Source organism: Hylobates moloch, unplaced genomic scaffold, assembly GCF_009828535.3.
Source record: "Hylobates moloch isolate HMO894 unplaced genomic scaffold, HMol_V3 SCAFFOLD_10, whole genome shotgun sequence".
In the NCBI taxonomy this organism is placed as follows: domain Eukaryota; kingdom Metazoa; phylum Chordata; class Mammalia; order Primates; family Hylobatidae; genus Hylobates; species Hylobates moloch.
In genome coordinates this window covers 62,180,717-62,197,990 of record NW_026652285.1, presented here as the reverse complement: position 1 = coordinate 62,197,990, position 17,274 = coordinate 62,180,717, and the positions used below count along the sequence as shown (strand labels likewise).

Here is a 17,274-nt window from a genome sequence, read left to right as displayed (position 1 = left end):
CTGCTCAGCTTCCCCAGCCTGACGCGTTTTCTTCTGGGACACGGGTGAGAAATGGGATTTCTGCTGCTCAGAGCTGCCTCCAATTTCTTTGTCCCCATGGGCTGTCATCCAGGGCTCATCTTTGCTTTTTGGTCACGCATGTCTTTATCTCCTTAGTTGTTCTGGAAGATTCCGTGTTGCTCCAGTGGGTGAAACTCTTGCGTCATCTTGTGGGTATTTTAAAGAAGTTGTTAAATAGCAAATGGGGATTGTTGACGCTGTGCACGTTTATTTTGATGTTCCAGATAAAAGTAAAGGAAGTTACCGGCAGCATTTTTTCAAGCACGGTGGCACAGCCGAACTGAAATGCTCCCAAAAATCCAACCTGGCCCGGGTCTTTTGGAAGTTCCAGAATGGCGTGTTGAAGGCCGAGAGCCCCAAGTACGGTCTTATGGGCAGAAAAAACTTGCTCATCTTCAACTTGTCAGAAGGAGACAGTGGGGTGTACCAGTGCCTGTCAGAGGAGAGGGTTAAGAACAAGACGGTCTTCCAAGTGGTTGCCAAGCACGTCCTGGAAGTGAAGGTGGTTCCAAAGCCCGTGGTGGCCCCCACCTTGTCAGTTGTTCAGACAGAAGGTAGTAGGATTGCCACCAAAGTGTTGGTGGCATCCACCCAAGGGTCTTCTCCCCCGACCCCAGCCGTGCAGGCCACCTCCTCCGGGGCCATCACCCTTCCTCCCAAGCCTGCGCCCACTGGCACATCCTGCGAACCAAAGATCGTCATCAACACGGTCCCCCAGCTCCACTCGGAGAAAACCATGTATCTTAAGTCCAGCGACAACCGCCTCCTCATGTCCCTCTTCCTCTTCTTCTTTGTTCTCTTCCTCTGCCTCTTTTTCTACAACTGCTATAAGGGATACCTGCCCAGACAGTGCTTGAAATTCCGCTCAGCCCTGCTGATTGGGAAGAAGAAGCCCAAGTCAGATTTTTGTGACCGTGAGCAGAGCCTGAAGGAGACGTTAGTGGAGCCAGGGAGCTTCTCCCAGCAGAATGGGGAGCACCCCAAGCCAGCCCTGGACACCGGCTATGAGACCGAGCAAGACACCATCACCAGCAAAGTCCCCACGGATAGGGAGGACTCACAAAGGATCGACGACCTTTCCGCCAGGGACAAGCCCTTCGACGTCAAGTGTGAGCTGAAGTTCGCTGACTCAGACGCAGATGGAGACTGAGGCTGGCTGTGTGTCCCCGCCGGCGCCTCGGCTGCGACGTGTCCAGGCGTGGAGAGTTTTGTGTTTCTCCTGTTCAGTATCCGAGTCTCGTGCAGTGCTGTGTAGGTTAGCCCGCATCGTGCAGACAACCTCAGTCCTCTTGTCTATTTTCTCTTGGGTTGAGCCTGTGACTTGGTTTCTCTTTGTCCTTTCGGAAAAATGACAAGCATTGCATCCCGGTCTTGTGTTCCGAACTCAGTCGGAGTACTTGAAGAAGGCCCACGGGCGGCGCAGAGTTCCTGAGCCCTTTCTGTAGTGGGGGAAAGGTGGCTGGACCTCTGTTGGCTGAGAAGAGCATCCCTTCGGCTTCCCCTCCCCGTAGCAGCCACTAAAAAATTATTTAATTCCAGATTGGAAATGACGTTTTAGTTTATCAGATTGGTAACTTATCGCCTGTTGTCCAGATTGGCACGAACCTTTTCTTCCACTTAATTATTTTTTTAGGATTTTGCTTTGATTGTGTTTATGTCATGGGTCTTTTTTTTTTTTTAATTACAGAAGCAGATGTTTTAATATTTAGAAGAAGATGTATATCTTCCAGATTTTGTTATATATTTGGCATAAAATATGGCTTACGTTGCTTAAGATTCTCAGGGATAAACTTCCTTTTGCTAAATGCATTCTTTCTGCTTTTAGAAATGTAGACATAAACACTGCCCGGAGCCCACTCACCTTTTTCTTTTTCTTTTTTTTTAACTTTATTCCTTGAGGGAAGCATTGTTTTTGGAGAGATTTTCTTTCTGTACTTCGTTTTACTTTTTCTTTTTTTTAACTTTTACTCTCTCGAAGAGGAGGACCTTCCCATGTCCGTGAGGTGGGTTTTGAGCAAGGGAAGGTGGCCTGGATGAGCTGAGTGGAGCCAGGCTGGCCCAGAGCTGAGATGGGAGCGCGGTACAATCTGGAGCCCACAGCTGTCGGTCAGAACCTCCTGTGAGACAGATGGAACCTTCACAAGGGCGCCTTTGGTTCTCTGAACATCTCCCTTCTCTTCTTGCTTCAATTTCATACGCATTGCCTGCCCAGACTTTCCATCCAGCCTCACTGAGCTGCCCACCACTGGAAGGGAACTGGGCCTCGGTGGCCAGGGCCGCGAGCTGTGACCACAGCACCCTCAAGCGCACAGCGCTGTTCCTGCCACTGTCCTGAAGATGCGAATGGGTGGTACGATTTCAACACTGGTTAATTTCACACTCCATCTCTCTGCTTTGTAAATACCCATCGGGAAGAGACTCTTTTTCCATGGTGAAGAGCAATAAACTCTGGATGTTTGTGTGCGTGTGTGGACAGTCTCATCTTCCAGCATGATAGGATTTGACCATTTTGGTGTAAACATTTGTGTTTTATAAGATTTACCTTGTTTTTATTTTTCTACTTTGAATTGTATACATTTGGAAAGTACCCAAATAAATGAGAAGCTTCTATCCTTGATTTGGGGAAGACGTTCCTTAGCGGAGGCTGTGCAGCCCCCCGCCCCTGCATGGCCCAGGCGGGACAGCTGGGCTCACTCTTTTCTGTCAGTTTCCTGCTGTGTTTTGCTCTCTCTGGCCTGTGACGTGCTCCTGGCGACTTCTTCCTCAGTGCCCTCTCTTTTCTGTCCTCTCTGTCTCACAGCCTCGTCTCCTAAGCCCCTCCCTCCTCCTGGCTCCTCTTCCCTGTCCTGTCTGGGCCATGCGGGGGACAGGAGGCCTTCCTCTCCCTGGACCCCCTGGCCGGCCTCGGGTGCGGGGCCCGACAGCAGCTCGAGGGTCTCCTTGCTGCCGCCCTTCCTGAGTGACCAGGCACAGCACGTGCACGCCCTGGGGACCTTCCATCTCTTCTGCCAGGCCACAGGTGAGTTGGGCCCTCTCTGTCCCCTGTGCCCTGTCCATCTGTCTCCTCCCGCAGGTGGGGGGCGGGCGGGGGCATCCTCCGCATCCTTCCACGTGTTCCTTTACCTTCTTTATCTGTCCTGGCTGCATCCCTCGGGTTGAGCCATTTCACGCTTTCATTGTGGGTCCATCCCGAGGGAAATTGTGGACAGTGTGAAGCGACTTCTAGTATACAGGGGTCAACCAGTGTTTTCTGTAAAGGGCTAGATATTTAGGCCTTGTGGACCGCAGGCTCTGTCACAGCCACTCAGCTCTGCTGTTGTATTGTAAAACAAGCCATAGTCAATACACAATGAGTGGGCAGGGCTGTGTGCCAATAAAACTTTATTTGTAAAAATCCACGGTGGGCCAGATTTACCCCAAAGGCCCCAGTTTCCCAACCTATGGTAAGGATTGCTTCTCCCTTAAAAAAAAAAAAAAGAAAAAAAAAAAAATTCAAGAGACAGGGTCTCCCTCTGTCACCAAGGCTGGAGTGCAGTGACACAATCATAGCTCACTGCAGCCCCTGCCTCCTGGGCTTAAGCCATCCTCCTGCCTCAGCCTCCAGAGCCAGAGTGCTTCTATTTTTGCTAACAATTTGGAGGTTGATATATGTTTAAAATTTGGAAATTTTAAAAAATTAAGAGCTTCCAGAATGGGAGTTGTTTTAATGACTTGCTTCGTGGTATTTAAAAGCAGAAAAGATTGGCGGGCATAATTCCCCTGCTTTGGGAGGCCAAGGCAGGAGGATCACTTGAAGCCAGGAGTTTCACACCAGCTTGAGCAACATAGCGAGACCTGATCTCTACCAAAAAATTTGAAAAAAACTAACCAGGCTTGGTGGCATGTGCCTTGAGGATTGTTTGAGCCCAGGAGTTTGAGGTTACAGTAAGGTGTGATGGTGCCACTGCACTCCAGCCTGGGCCACAGGGCAAGACCCTGATTCAAAAATAATCATCATCATTATAAAATAAAAACAGAAAAGACTGAGAGTCTAGTGTACTCCTCTGGGACCCTGGAGGAATTTGCCCTGGAATGGAAAATATTCGGATGGGATATCTGCTCTTGAAAGATAATAGATGTCCAGAACCACACTTCAAAGATGTACCCTGTGCTTCAGGCAGTGCGTGGTAGCCCTGGTGGCCCCTGTGTTGTCATCTGACTGATCAGTAGATACAGAAAGAAAGGAAGTAGGCTATTAGAGCCTGCCCGAGGGGAGGAATGAAGTTAATGAAGAGGAAAAGCAAACCCAATTGCTCTCTTTTTAAACATGTTAAACACACTGTCAGTAGCACCTGAGAGTTTTAAGGTGCTGCCCTCTCCTGTTAAACAAGCTCTGAGAGCCCCAGGTAGCCCATGTCTGCTGAGCCCAGAATGTCCCTTGGCAGCCAGCACTGGACAGGAGAAGCTGCCGGTGAGCGTGGAGCACTGTGGAGATGGAGCTTTGCTGGGCCAGCTTGTGTGGTTCCTGCCCTCCACTGAGTGCTACGGACCAAGCCTGTGCTGAGCCACCTGTGGCCGCTCTCACAGCTGCCTGCCTTAGTGCAGGCATCCCGGAGGACTTCATGTCTCCATGGAGCCTGTGTCCTGTCGCAGCACTGAAGTCCTTCAGGCAGACCCAGGAAGCTCCTCCTTGGTGGGGAGGCTGGGAAGCGGGCAGTGGGTCTCTGAACTGGCCGTGGACCCAGGGCTCCTTTGCCGGCAGATGCAGGTAGGCCGTATGGTCAGGAGATGTTATTTGTTTGTTTGTTTATTTATTTATTTTTGAGGCGGAGTCTTGCTCTGTTGCCCAGGCTGGAGTGCAGTGGCACAATCTTGGCTCACTGCAAGCTCCGCCTCCCAGGATCAAGCGATCCTCCTGCCTCAGCCCCCCTAGTAGCTGGGATTACAGGCACGCCTCACCATGCCCGGCTAATTTTTGTATTTTTAGTAGAGACAGGGTTTCACCATCTTGGCCAGGCTGGTCTCAAACTACTGACCTCAGGGGATCCACCCGCCTCGGCCTCCCAAAGTGCTGGGATTACAGGCATGAGCCACCATGCCCGGCTGCTGTTATTAAATGTGAGGCTCCAGGTGTACCTCCTGTAGCTAGGCGGGCATACACACAAGCCCCTGGGGTCAGCAGGTAATGAAAGATGGGTGCCCAGGGAGAAGGGACATCACTGTTACAGCAACAGAAACCACCCCAGGTATTTCAACCACAGAGAATTTAACACAGGGAATTGGTTACAAAGGTGATAAAAGGGCTGAGAACAAAGTGGGAAGGTGAGGTTTCCATTACCAGCCATGGGCAGAAAGAGCGAAATGTCAAACACTCAGTCTCACTTGCTGTGCCACCGAGGCTGTGGCCGTGTGATCTGTAGCCTCTCCCTGCCTGCCACACTGCCTTCACTGCTGGAGGTCCTACTTGAAGCCACAAAAATGTTTCTTCCTTCCAACTTCCTGTCTCCTGTCGATGACTCCCATGGCCAGGCCTAACAGAAAGCTGGCGGTCATAGATGGATATGGGGAATGTAGCCGTGGGCTTGCAGCAGCGTGGCCAGGAGCAGTGTGTAGAGGGTAGGGGAGCTGAGGGAGGAGCGCGGTCCTTTGCCAGTGCTCAGGATGGACTGAAGAGATTGGGAACTGAGGCCCCCAGCCCTCCGCCACCACCTTTTCATGTGGTCTTTTACTTTCTCTCCAGAGGCATTTGGCCCCATCTGGGACATTCCTGTTCCCTTGTTCCACTGAGGCCACAGCCTGCGAGGGCTGTGAGACCTCCCCAGGGAGGACCAGCTTAGGAGGGAGTGGCTTCAGCCTTTTCAAGGGTGGGCCGAGGCCAGGGCATCATGGGCATGCCGTGAACTCATGGTTGTGAATTTCCTGAGTAGGCTCCAGGGTTCTGTTGGGGTCTGTAGATGCTTCCTGCGGCAGAGGCCACAGCGTGGCTTGCAAGTCCCAGAGACTTTCCTGAGGAGAGTGAGTGCCATTTGCTGCCTTGTGGGCCAGGAATGAGCCATTCTGGGTGAGGCCCAGGGCCTGGAGATTGCAATACAGTGCAGTCAGGGCACAGGCCTACCGCTTCCTCCTGTGTCCTCCCCCAGCCACCCAGGGCAGGGCTACTTTGGAACTTGGCTAGGTTTTTCTTTGCTATAATGGCTGTTTTCGTGGTAGCTGTCACAGTGGTTTGGGGGCTGTCTGATTAAAGGGCTAGCAAAGTGTCTTTAGAATATGAAACTTAGAGGACATTTGTGGCATCTTCAGTTCCCCATGCTGCGTCCTGGTGCCTGTAGCTCTGCTGGGTGACCCTGTGTCTTGGGGAGCGTCTCACCCCCCAGAGAGGGCTGACTGAAGGTCAGTTGGTCAGGGTCGCACTTGGGGACTGGGTCTGCCCCAGAGCTGCTGGAGGCCCATGTGTCACCCCGGAGATGTCCCCACCTGCCCCAACACTTGGCCAGTGCTCAGAAAGTGGCCCCAGGGACCCGGCCATCCAGGAGAGGTGAGGGCCCTCTGAGGCCAAAGCGCTCCCTGAAAGGGGATCGGGGTGGGTCCGCACAAAGGAAAACATAGCTCGTGGTGTATGCAGAGGCTGCCAGGGCACAAGGGCCCAATGTGGGGTGTGGTGGAGGTGATGTGGCCATGTGGGCAGAGTAGGGCGGAGAGGCCTGTGTCCTGGGGATGGGAGAGCTTGAGGCCCGGTGGTGGGGTGGAGCCCCACCCTTGTCCTGCACCCAGGGGCCTCGCTGCCCATCCAAGGGAGGGACAGGGCCACACCTGTGGGCCCATGTCAGGAGCTGGGGTGGGAGATTGGCCACCAGTGCCCCTCTCCACCTAGACACGTTTCGTCCCTTCTCCACCACAGTTCTCGCCTCTAGGAAGCTCCCTCCTCTAGTATAACTAGGAATTGTCAGCGGAAGATGATATGGAAAGATCCACTGATGGCCCTGGCACAGGCCAGCCTTGTCCCTGGGGCAGGATGGGACGGTCCTGAGAAGGGAGGTTATGACACCCCTGGGGTGTCATGGTGGGAACCATGCCTTTGCAGTGCCCAGGTGAGACAGCACAGGGTGTCACCCCAAGCATGGTACCCTGGGCTCAGTGACAAGAGGGGTGGGCAGGTCAGGACTGCACTTCCTTGGGGCCATGCCCTGGGAGCCGCTAGCCCTATGATCCTGAGTCCTGGGGGACTGAGTGCATCGGCAGGGCCTGGAGCAGTTGGGAGCTGGCAGCTGCCTCAGTGTGCACTGTGGCCGCACGGGAGGGACAGTGGCCTTGAGAGTGTTCACAGCTGTTGCACAGCCATCCTGCACCGCGCTGGCCCTGGGATGGACTGCTGTCTAAGCTTTGTCATGTGACTAGCAATGCACATATACTATAGTCAGTCACCCTGGTACCAGCCGTGAAGGACGGGCAGGGACACACACACCTCAAACACACACCACACCCCAGACACACACCACACCCCACCCCAGATACACACCACCCCCCCACACACACCACACCTCAGACACACACCCCACCCCACACACACACCACACCCCAGACACACACCCCCAACACACACCACACCCCCTCCACACACCACACCCCACACACCCCCTCCACACATGACACACACCATACCCCAGACATACACACCCCCGACACACCACACCCCAGACACTATATCCCAGACACACCCCAGACACACACAACCCCAACACACACCCCACACACCACACACGAGCATGACATATACTGCACACATGCCATGCACCGTACCCCCCACACACATCCCAGACACACATACCACACACACTACACAGACCACACAGCAGACATACCACACACCAGCACCACACTCCCTCACACCACATGCCACATACACCACACACCAGCATCACACACACTACACCATACCCCCTTCATACACACCACACACACAAACCAGACACACACCTACATACCACACACACCACACACCAGCCACACACACCACAAACACACCACACACACCACACGCCACACACCCCAGACACCACACCCACACACATGCCACACCCCACCCCAGATACCACCCCCACACATACACCCCACCCCACACACACCACAAACACACCACACACACCACACGCCACACATACATCAGATACACCACAATATACACCACACATGACACATGTACAACACACACACCACACGACATAACACGCACACCACATCACAAACACAATCATGTCCACCAAACACACACATACCATGTGCATGCACACAATAAATGCACAGCACAAAACATCACATACACCAAATCACGCACACCACACACACATCAAACGCCATACACACAGAACATGAACACTCACTGCACATGTGCACACATACCAACACACACGACACACACACACTGTACACACCTAAAACACAACCACCCCCATACACACTGTACCAAACACAACCACTCATACGCACCACACACAGCAAAGCATACAACACACATCACACAAACACCAATCATACCACTGTTGACACGCACACACCACCACACATACTGCACACACCAAAGCACATACACACCACACAGGCACATGCACGCTACCCACACCACACCACACAATCACGTCCACACATACACAACCATACACACACACACATTGTTGACTTAGGATCGTTTCAACTCAGTGGGTTTATTGGGATGCAACCCCGTGGCAAGTGGAGGAGCATGTGTATTGGCAAGGAGAGGAGAGCGGTCTGGAGCTGGTGAAGTAAAGTTAGCATGCAGCCGAGCTCTGCCCATCTGAACTGATGAACCGAAGTTCCTCATGGATCACTCAGAATACAGATGGGTGAAAAAATAACCCCACCACCTGTGTGCCAGCACATAGCGCATCTGGCATACAAACGTAAGGATTGATAGCGATGAATGGCGGATGGGTTGTGTCTACATGCAGATACAAATCATGCACTTGTACATTAGTGTGCACACACAGAAATAGATTGATATAATTTTTTAACCAAAGTGCAGTCTTCACCTTGTCAGGGCCCTGCCTTCACCCCTGCCAGGACTATCTTCCATGTCAAGTTTAGACCTGTGTCATTTTCAAAGCTAATAATGGTTCCCCCATACTTTAGGCAGCATTTGGATATTTGGATTTGGGATGGCCTTTTATGTTTTAACTACAGTGTTAGAAATCAGAGCCCTTGGAACCACTGGGATCAGAGGGCAGCAGCAGCAGGTGCCCTTGGGCCTCTCTGAGGGGCCCCGGGGGCTGGAGAGGGCCCCCGTTCCTAGCAGCCACAGTGGCCTGTTGGCACACGTGTGTGTTCCAGCTGCTCTGTGACATTTCCCTTTGTTTCAGACTCTCTTGAAAGGCCACAGCCATCTTGGGAATTAGTTGACCTTGTGTGTTGGGCCACCCTTGCTGGAGAGGACAAGGTGGTGCTATCAACTCCCTGTGCTCTGAGGTCCTTAGCATGTTAGATGGGGCCGCTTCACCAGAAGCTGTCCATGTCTCTTCTGTTATCTGTGATAATTCCACGTGCCTTTACAACACAGCTGTCTGGTTACCTGGGGTCTGGAAATGCCCTTGGTGCCTCAGTGGTGCCTTCCCACAGGCCCCCCATGGAGCCAGGCAATGCCTACAGATGCCTCAGTGGTACTTGCTCCGGTCCCTTTGCAGAGAAGAGGTTCAAAATTCCTGCCCACATTGATAAGGCAGCTTGGCCAGTAAGTGGCAGGCATGAACAGGTGCATTCCAGAAGCGCTGGGGCTGGTCCAGTGCCCTGAGTGGTCAGAGTGTACCTGAGTGAAACGTTAGGCTGCGTCGGCCTGGTGACTGTCAGGGAGATTGAGGACTCAGAGAAGGGAGCTGTCAGAATTGCTACCTGTGTGGCAGGGGTCTCACTCTCTCCTTCCTCATCTCAGGGCCCCTGGCTACTTTGTGACTTCAACAGAGGACAGAAAGGATGACCAACAGGGCCTCAGGGCATACCCCCAGCTGCACTGTCCTTGTCCCCAGAAGGGTCCCCAGAGTCTGGGAGGGAGGAGGGGCCAGGGCCAGGATTAGAAAAGACCCTGCCCCAAGGAGAGAGCACAGAGATGGGCCAGGGAAGCAGCAGGATCCTCGGGAAAAGAGGCTGGGAGCGGGTGTCCGGGTGAGGCCCGGGCAGCAGGTATGGGCAGGGACAAGCCAGGAGTCCCATCATGGAAGACATGATGGCCAGCGGCCAGCACTGTGTGCAGAGAATGGCCCCTCTGGAGATGTGCCCGGCTGCCCCATTAGTTGCAGGAAGGCCACCTGGATGCGAGTTTGGGAGATGGGCTGGCCCCGAGGCAGCCAGCCCTGAGGTCAGAGTGGGCCATATGCATGGGGATGTGGGGAGGACACAGAGGAGTGCTGCAGGAGATGGCAGTGGGGGCACTTTCCAGGATGAGCCAGAGCAACTCAGTCACTGGGTAGATGCCTCACCACCCCTCCAGGCCTTCCTCAGGGCGAGGCCACTGCCCAGAGGGCACCTGGTTTGTGGCAGAGTAGAATCAGCTCCACATTTTGTGATCACATCCACAAAGCTCTGAAGCCATGGTGGTCCTGGCACCAGCTGGCTCCGTTAGAGGCTTGGGGTGGGGGTGAGCAGGTGGGAGGTGAGTGCTGGAGCCCAGGCTGCCGGCAGCCTCCCCGGACTCCTGAGTAGATGTAATAAACCTAGCCCTGGTGGATAAACCTGGCCCTTGCTTATACCAAGGTGATCAGTCTTCTCACGACAGTCCTAGCTGTAGGAGAAAGGTCATTACCTACGGCATCTGCCACAGCAGTTAAAGTTTATTTGCCTCCAACTTAAGCTAGCTGCAGTGACAGGAAGGGCCAGGGGGAAGCATCTGTCATCAGGACCTCTACCCTAGATCCTTCTAAGCCACGACAACTTCCCTTCTTTGAGGGTGCGACCAGTGTCACCTGGCTCGCCACTGGGAAGAGCCAAGGCACATCCAGGTTGGTGGCTGCTGAGCCCCACAGCATCAGACCAGCCTCTTGTCCCCACCCCACAGAGGCCAAGGGGGTGATCTGGGAGTAGCACTCCAGCCTGGCCACTCTCTTGAGGTAACGGGGTTGGATGGTTAGGGGGCTTGGAACACTGGCCCAGGCAAGAAACCAGTGGTGTTTTCAGGAGGCCCTGCTGGGAGATGGAAGACAGCTCCTCACTGGGGGCCCAGGATTCCAGGAGCTCCCCAGCAGGCCTCCATGGGACAGACTTGGGTTTGCAGCTGCTGCCCCGTCCTGCTGAGGGTGTGGTGCTGAGGGGGTGGCCCTGCACACTGATGATAACTCTCACTTTCCCTCTCTCTCATGCATTCAGAAAGAGTTGGATAGTTTAAAAAGGAATACATGGAACGTAAGTACTTCTAACATCTTTAATGTCTTATGATGATCAAGCACATATTTAAATAGCTAACATGAGGCTAAATGATGCCTCATGTTAGCGGTGGTAAGCACATGTGTCTGTTTCTGCTCACACCCCAAGAGTGTAGAGCTTTGAGGGTTTTGCAGTCAGTGGTCCCATGATGGGGCGTTGGGTGATGAATCCAATCCAGCTTAGGCCACCCAGATTCTTAGTCTCAAGGGCTTGGTCATGAGAACCTTCCAGAGGCTCCTGTGACTCAGTGACTCCAGTCCCCTGGATGGTTCTTGGTGCAGATCACATGAGGGAGGAGACTGGGCTTTTATAGAACTCACTTCACTGTCTGTTCAAAGAAAAGTGTTACTTGATCATAACAGCTCAAAAAAGATCTGTTTCTTAAAATGAGATTTTACCTGGATGCCCATCAGCTGGGAAAGGGTATATATATTCCCCAGTTGATGGGCACCTAGATGTACATAGAGACATATGTTTGTACATCTATGTAATATGTACTTATATTTGTAGATAGATATATGGAATTATCTGTGGCTAGAGTCCAAAACATTTTGAGTGGGAAGAAACAAATTATAGAGTGTTAAGATTTTTTTTTTTTTTTTTTAATTCTGCACAAGAAATTCTGCACAAAAGCCAAACCTGTTCACAAGGGCTTGTCCACCAGGCCAGGGCCAGATGGGCCGCCAGGCAAAACAGTTTTGGAGCACCTTCTGAATTTCCTTGAGTTTACAGAATGTTTCCATCAAAGTAACACTTTTATAAAAAATTATTATTATAAAAGCAATGCTTGTTTAAGTTTGGAAACTCCAGGGAAGTATAAAGAAAAAATTTAGACAATCCTAAATTTAACCATCCAGAGGTAGTTACCACCAGCATCCCGGCCATTTTTAGGCCATGACTGTATCAACGTTCACACATGTATACATGGGTGTGTACATATATGCACACACTCCTAGATATTCTTTCACTTAACAGTATTTTTCTGTGTTGCTGAATATTCTTTAATGGCACTTGGAATGAGTGACTTGTGGCCCCCTTCTTGGACATTTCCCAACTCCTCACTGATAGAAACAGGGCTTTACTGGGCCCATCATTGCCTCGGGACTCATTCCTAGGACTGTCCAGCTAAAGGGTCTGAGCTTGGTCAAGTCCTTGGGAGGAGCATTCTCTGATGATCCTGGACAGTGGGGAATTGTTGACCAAGAGACTGGACAAAGATGAGCAGATGCCACAGTCAGTAAAGCAGGGAAAATGCATTACTAAAGTCACCTTCATTAAACTGGCAATCTCTTCTTTTCAAAAATCAACATGTGCCACAGAAATGAAAAGCTCTCTGGCCGCCACTGTCCTGCCCAGGGAGGGGAGTGTGGGTCCTCCTACACCATTTAATACCTGTATCTGGATGCACCCCTGCCCCTACACCTGAGAACAAGGCCAGTTTTTGTGTATGCAGGTACTTTGGACTCTTTTGGCTCTGGAATTTGTTTTACCTGCTCAGTGTTCTGAACTCCTTCCTTTTCACTACTGAACATTCTCCATGAAGCCACACTTCACTTTGTCATTCCGAGGTTGATGGGCATCTAGGGCGAATCTAACTTCTAAAGACCAATTCTTATGAGGTGTCATGGTCAAGCGGAGGCCATGGCTGGCACTGGTCTAGGTGGCCCATGGCCCACTTGGGGGCCTTGGTGGGCCTCGAGGAAGGGCAGGTGCTGGTCAGGGAGACAGGTCGCTAGGCAGGAGGTGGGAGGGTGTCACCCCAGTCCATGCTGCTGGGGTGCCTGGCCTGATGCAGGCTGTGCCTGTGGGAGACAGAAGCAGCAGCGTAGGCTGGCCAGCCTCCCCAGCCCCACCACTAGCAGGAGCTTCAGAGACAGAGGCAGCACCTGCACCACCTCATCTGCCCTCCAGGGCCTGGCCTGGCCCTCCCCGCCATCCCAGCTCAGCCCCAGTCTGTACACTCTGGGGCTGGAGCTTAGTGGGAGCGTGGCCCCCCTCAGCCCTTTCTGCATTTGAGTGGAAGACAGTGTGTGAAGCTGTGAAGCAGATCAAAGTGGATGTGCTTGTTTTTCCTTCAGTAAGGGACAGGGAGTTGAGCCTGTCCCAACATGGCCAGCAGCCCCTGGAGGGCCAACAGACTTCACGAGCAAGGAAGGCCGGGAGGTGACCTGCTGACCAGACCTTGCTTGTGGGCGCCCCCCAACCCCCAACATTCTGGTTTTCACAGCCCCACCCCAGCCACCTGGAACAAATACAGAGTCTAGGGGTAGCTCTCAGGGTTGGCCTCGCAGCCTTCTTGCCCTGGGATGAGGCTGGCCTCCCCAGGCAAGGCAGCCTGGGCCACAAGGGAATGTCCCTGCCTCACCCACCCTCCTGATCTCTCCCTCAGACAAGCTGAGGCGAGCCAGGCTCCACCCTGGCAGGTTGCAACAGATGGTCTGAGAGTGTGTGAAGTAATTGGCCTCTCTATTTTTCTCAATAAGTAATTAAGATCAAAAGCCCAGAGAAAAACAACAGAGGTTTGTGGTAGAAGTGGCCAATGTCGGGCCCAGGGTCCATGTTCAAGGCTGGAAGACCATCCTGGATGTGCTGCACTCGGCAGTCCCAGTGTAATTCTGTAGGGCCCGGCCCCCACCAGGGTCCGAGCTCTCCAGCCTGTGGCATCTACTCCCCTCCAAGCCCACCCCAGGTCCCAGTGTCTCAATTGGAGAGACAGGCCCTCATGGTCCCCACTCTGGCCCAGCCCCCTCAGCACACAGCTGGCCGAGCTCTGGGCCTCTCCATGCTGTGGCCCTGGTGATGGCAGAGCCTTTGGGATGTCTCTGTCCATGTGGTCACAGGATGTGTGTGGCAGCAGGGCCATGGTGGGGTGGGATGCTGTTCCAAGGCCCAGAACCATTCTGCAGGAAACCAGCACAGCGCTGCAAGAAAGGGGGTCCTAGGGGGCACAGACCACACAAGTGTGCTTTGAAAAATGGCAATTAAGGTCAAAGAGCAGGAAGTCCACAGGACAGGGGCCAAGCCAAGGATCCCGCTGGCCATGGGGAAGCCACCTCCAGGGAGTCCCAGGGACTGAATTGGAAGTTGTCCCAAGTCACTTCAGGTCCAGCTGGGACAGCAGAGGTAACCCCCCTGCACCCTCGTGGGGCAGCTTCTTTGGGTCCTAAATGTGGACTCAGAGGTGGAAATGGTCTGTGCCCCCAGGTCCTGCAGACATTCGTTTTGTCTGGGAGAAGAATGGGCGAGCTCTGGAGACCTGTGTCCCTGTGCAGACCCATGCACTGCCTGATGGCAGGGCCCATGCACTCAGCTGGCTGCAGGATGCCATCAGGGAAAGCGCTGAGTATCGCTGCTCTGTCCTCTCCTCAGCAGGGAACAAGACTTCGAAGGTGCAGGTTGCTGTGATGAGACCTGGTGAGTGATTCCCATGCCCACTATAACCCTTTTATGAGGTGATTTTTCACTATTTACAATGGCAGTGAAAAAAACATGCTGGAAAGTATGCTTGCACGGTGGCATTTTGGGTTTGGGATTTATTGGCTTTCCACTGAGAAAGGTGGCCAGTGGGCATCAAGGGTGCCATAAAGGCCCACAGAGCTTTGACCTGGGGACCCTGCTTGTTTTCCAGAAGTGACCCACCAGGAGAAGTGGACCAGAGAGCTCTCTGCCTGGAGGGCTGTGGCTGGGGAGCACGACCGGATGATGCAGAGCTGGAGGAAGGTGTGGGTACGTGGCAGCAGCCGGGCAAAGAAAGGAGGGCTGGAGCTAGGGGCAGGGCACCTGCCACATCCAGTGGATCTTTCAAGGGCCCCATTCAGCATGGACCCCACTTGTTCCCTCTTAGCCCCAGAGCAGTTTCCTTTATGAAATCTGCAACACTGGGGGGGAAATCCCACGTCTTGTTGCTGAGGCTGCAGGAGATCAAGGGGCATCTGGCCCCAGCCCTTAAGAGACTGAAGGAGGCGAGACTGGGAGGGACTCATAGGTGGGGATGTCTGGTTAGATGGGCCCCCACGGCCACCGCATGCTCTGTACAGAGCACTCAGCCAGTCACTCCTTTGAGGAGGGCAGGAAACCTGGACAGGTGGGGAATCCTCGAGGTAGCTCCTGGCTGGATGCCTCACCTGCAGCACCTGCTGGAGGGGTCAGGGGGAGTGGCTTCCTGAGCTAAGCCCTGGCAGGAACTGGGCTATGGCATGGAAGTTGCACGCAGCGGGGCAGAGGCTCCCTAGACAGGCTAGGCTCCCTAGAGGCTCCCTGTCTCCCCATGGAGACAAAGTTGTCCAGCCCTCGCTCCCAAATAGCCAATACAGAAGGCAAAGGTAGGGATTCATCATTGGGTGTGCTACCACCTGGGGTGGGGTCTGCAGCACTCAAATGTGTGTTAAAGTGTGTGGGTTATGTGGCTGCCAGCAGCACCCCCCAAACTGTTGCCACCAAAGGCTGGGCATTTACAGCTGATCCTCTATACTTCAGCACACATAGGCTCTCTCTCTCCAGCCCTCCTCCCTCTCAGCACAACCTGGGAGTGGAGTGAATGTGCTGCTGCTCTGCCTTCCTGTCACGTATGGGAGAACCACTCCTGGCATTTGGATCTTTAGACCCCAAGGAGGGGAACCATAACAGGGGGCTGAGGCCTTGAGTGCTCTGCCCGGGATGGGCTATGAGGCAGACTGGGCTGTGGAGCAGGAAAGGCCCATCCGTTCCACCAAGGATTCAAAGACCACACTGTTCTTTCAGGAAAGCTGTAGCAAGGACACCCTGTAGCCACCAGGAAGGAGTCCCTGACACCGACCTCAACCCCAACCAGACCCTGCTGCCACTGACCACAGCCACCCCCAGAGAAGGCCTGGTCCCGCACAACTGTGAGCTGTCTTGCCCAAGCCTGCTCTGAACACAGCCATTGGGCCACCACCTGATGGGCAGAGGCGGGGCAGTGGAGAAGCCCAGAACCCAAGTGGGCCTGTGACAGGAACTAAGACTTAAAAAATTGATTAGGTGCTTACCTGGGACAGTAAGTTCTGTCTGGCACAAGCAGGTAACCAGGATGGCTAACAGGCTTCGACAGCTGCTCATGAACTAAAACAGCAGCCTGTGTGCAGGCTCCTCCTCTAGGGTCAGGCAGCAGGCTCTGAAGGCTGATCCTACACCATCCCAGTGACTCCCCTTTACAGAGTGCCCCCACCCCCTAACAGCCAACAGGGTTAGCATGGCCAGCACAGATCACTGCTTTTATTGATGCAAATCAAGCCTGCTGCTTCTCCTACCTACAGACTTAGCCAAGGAACTCTAAGATGCATGACTGGGACAAGAAAAGGTGAGACTCCACATGAAAATGCCTTGCCCTAAACCTTGAATGACTGTGAGATGCGATCTGGGAATGCATCATCTGTCAAGTCTTTGTGTTTTCTTCATTAACCTCAGAATACTGGGCTCTATTTTATCAAGCGCTGCAGTTTATGCCTCTGTCCCCTGTCAATGCTCAGCTTCTGCAACAGGACACCAAGCTTGATGCAGAAAGCCAAATAAATAGGTCAATTATGCAAATCTCCTGGTGCCATATTAAATTTCTTGACAATGGAATGTGTCTCATGAGTGTTTTGTTCTACTTGCTTTCAAGTCTCTAATTATTAAAGCTGTATCTATTTCTGAAGACTGTGTCACTGTGTGTGTGAACTTGTCCTAAAGCTGCTCAGCCTTTAATCTTATACATACGTCTCTTCTTGTCTGTAGAATGACAGTTTTCATGTCTATCATAAAACCAAAGCCTCTGTTAAAAGTCAAGCTGCACCCCTCTGGCGATCATAGCAAATA

At 53.0% G+C, this 17,274-nt stretch overlaps 1 protein-coding gene across 8 annotated transcripts in view; it reads left to right on the top strand.

Moving 5' to 3' along the window:
- SEMA4D (semaphorin 4D) overlaps positions 1-17,043 on the top strand; it is a 93,346-nt gene extending 76,303 nt beyond the window's left edge. For 5 of the 8 annotated variants that reach the window (XM_032164484.2, XM_032164479.2, XM_032164483.2 and 2 more), the window contains one exon: positions 285-2,677. In XM_032164484.2, the coding sequence (XP_032020375.1) occupies positions 285-1,210 (926 nt within the window). In that variant the 3' untranslated portion in view covers positions 1,211-2,677. Of the gene's footprint in view, positions 1-284; positions 2,678-2,860; positions 3,080-11,407; positions 11,440-14,664; positions 14,875-15,088; positions 15,187-16,200 lie in introns of those variants that run through there. The other 3 variants (XM_032164486.2, XM_032164487.2, XM_032164488.2) reach the window with 3 other exon arrangements.
- The last annotated feature ends 231 nt before the right edge of the window (positions 17,044-17,274 follow it).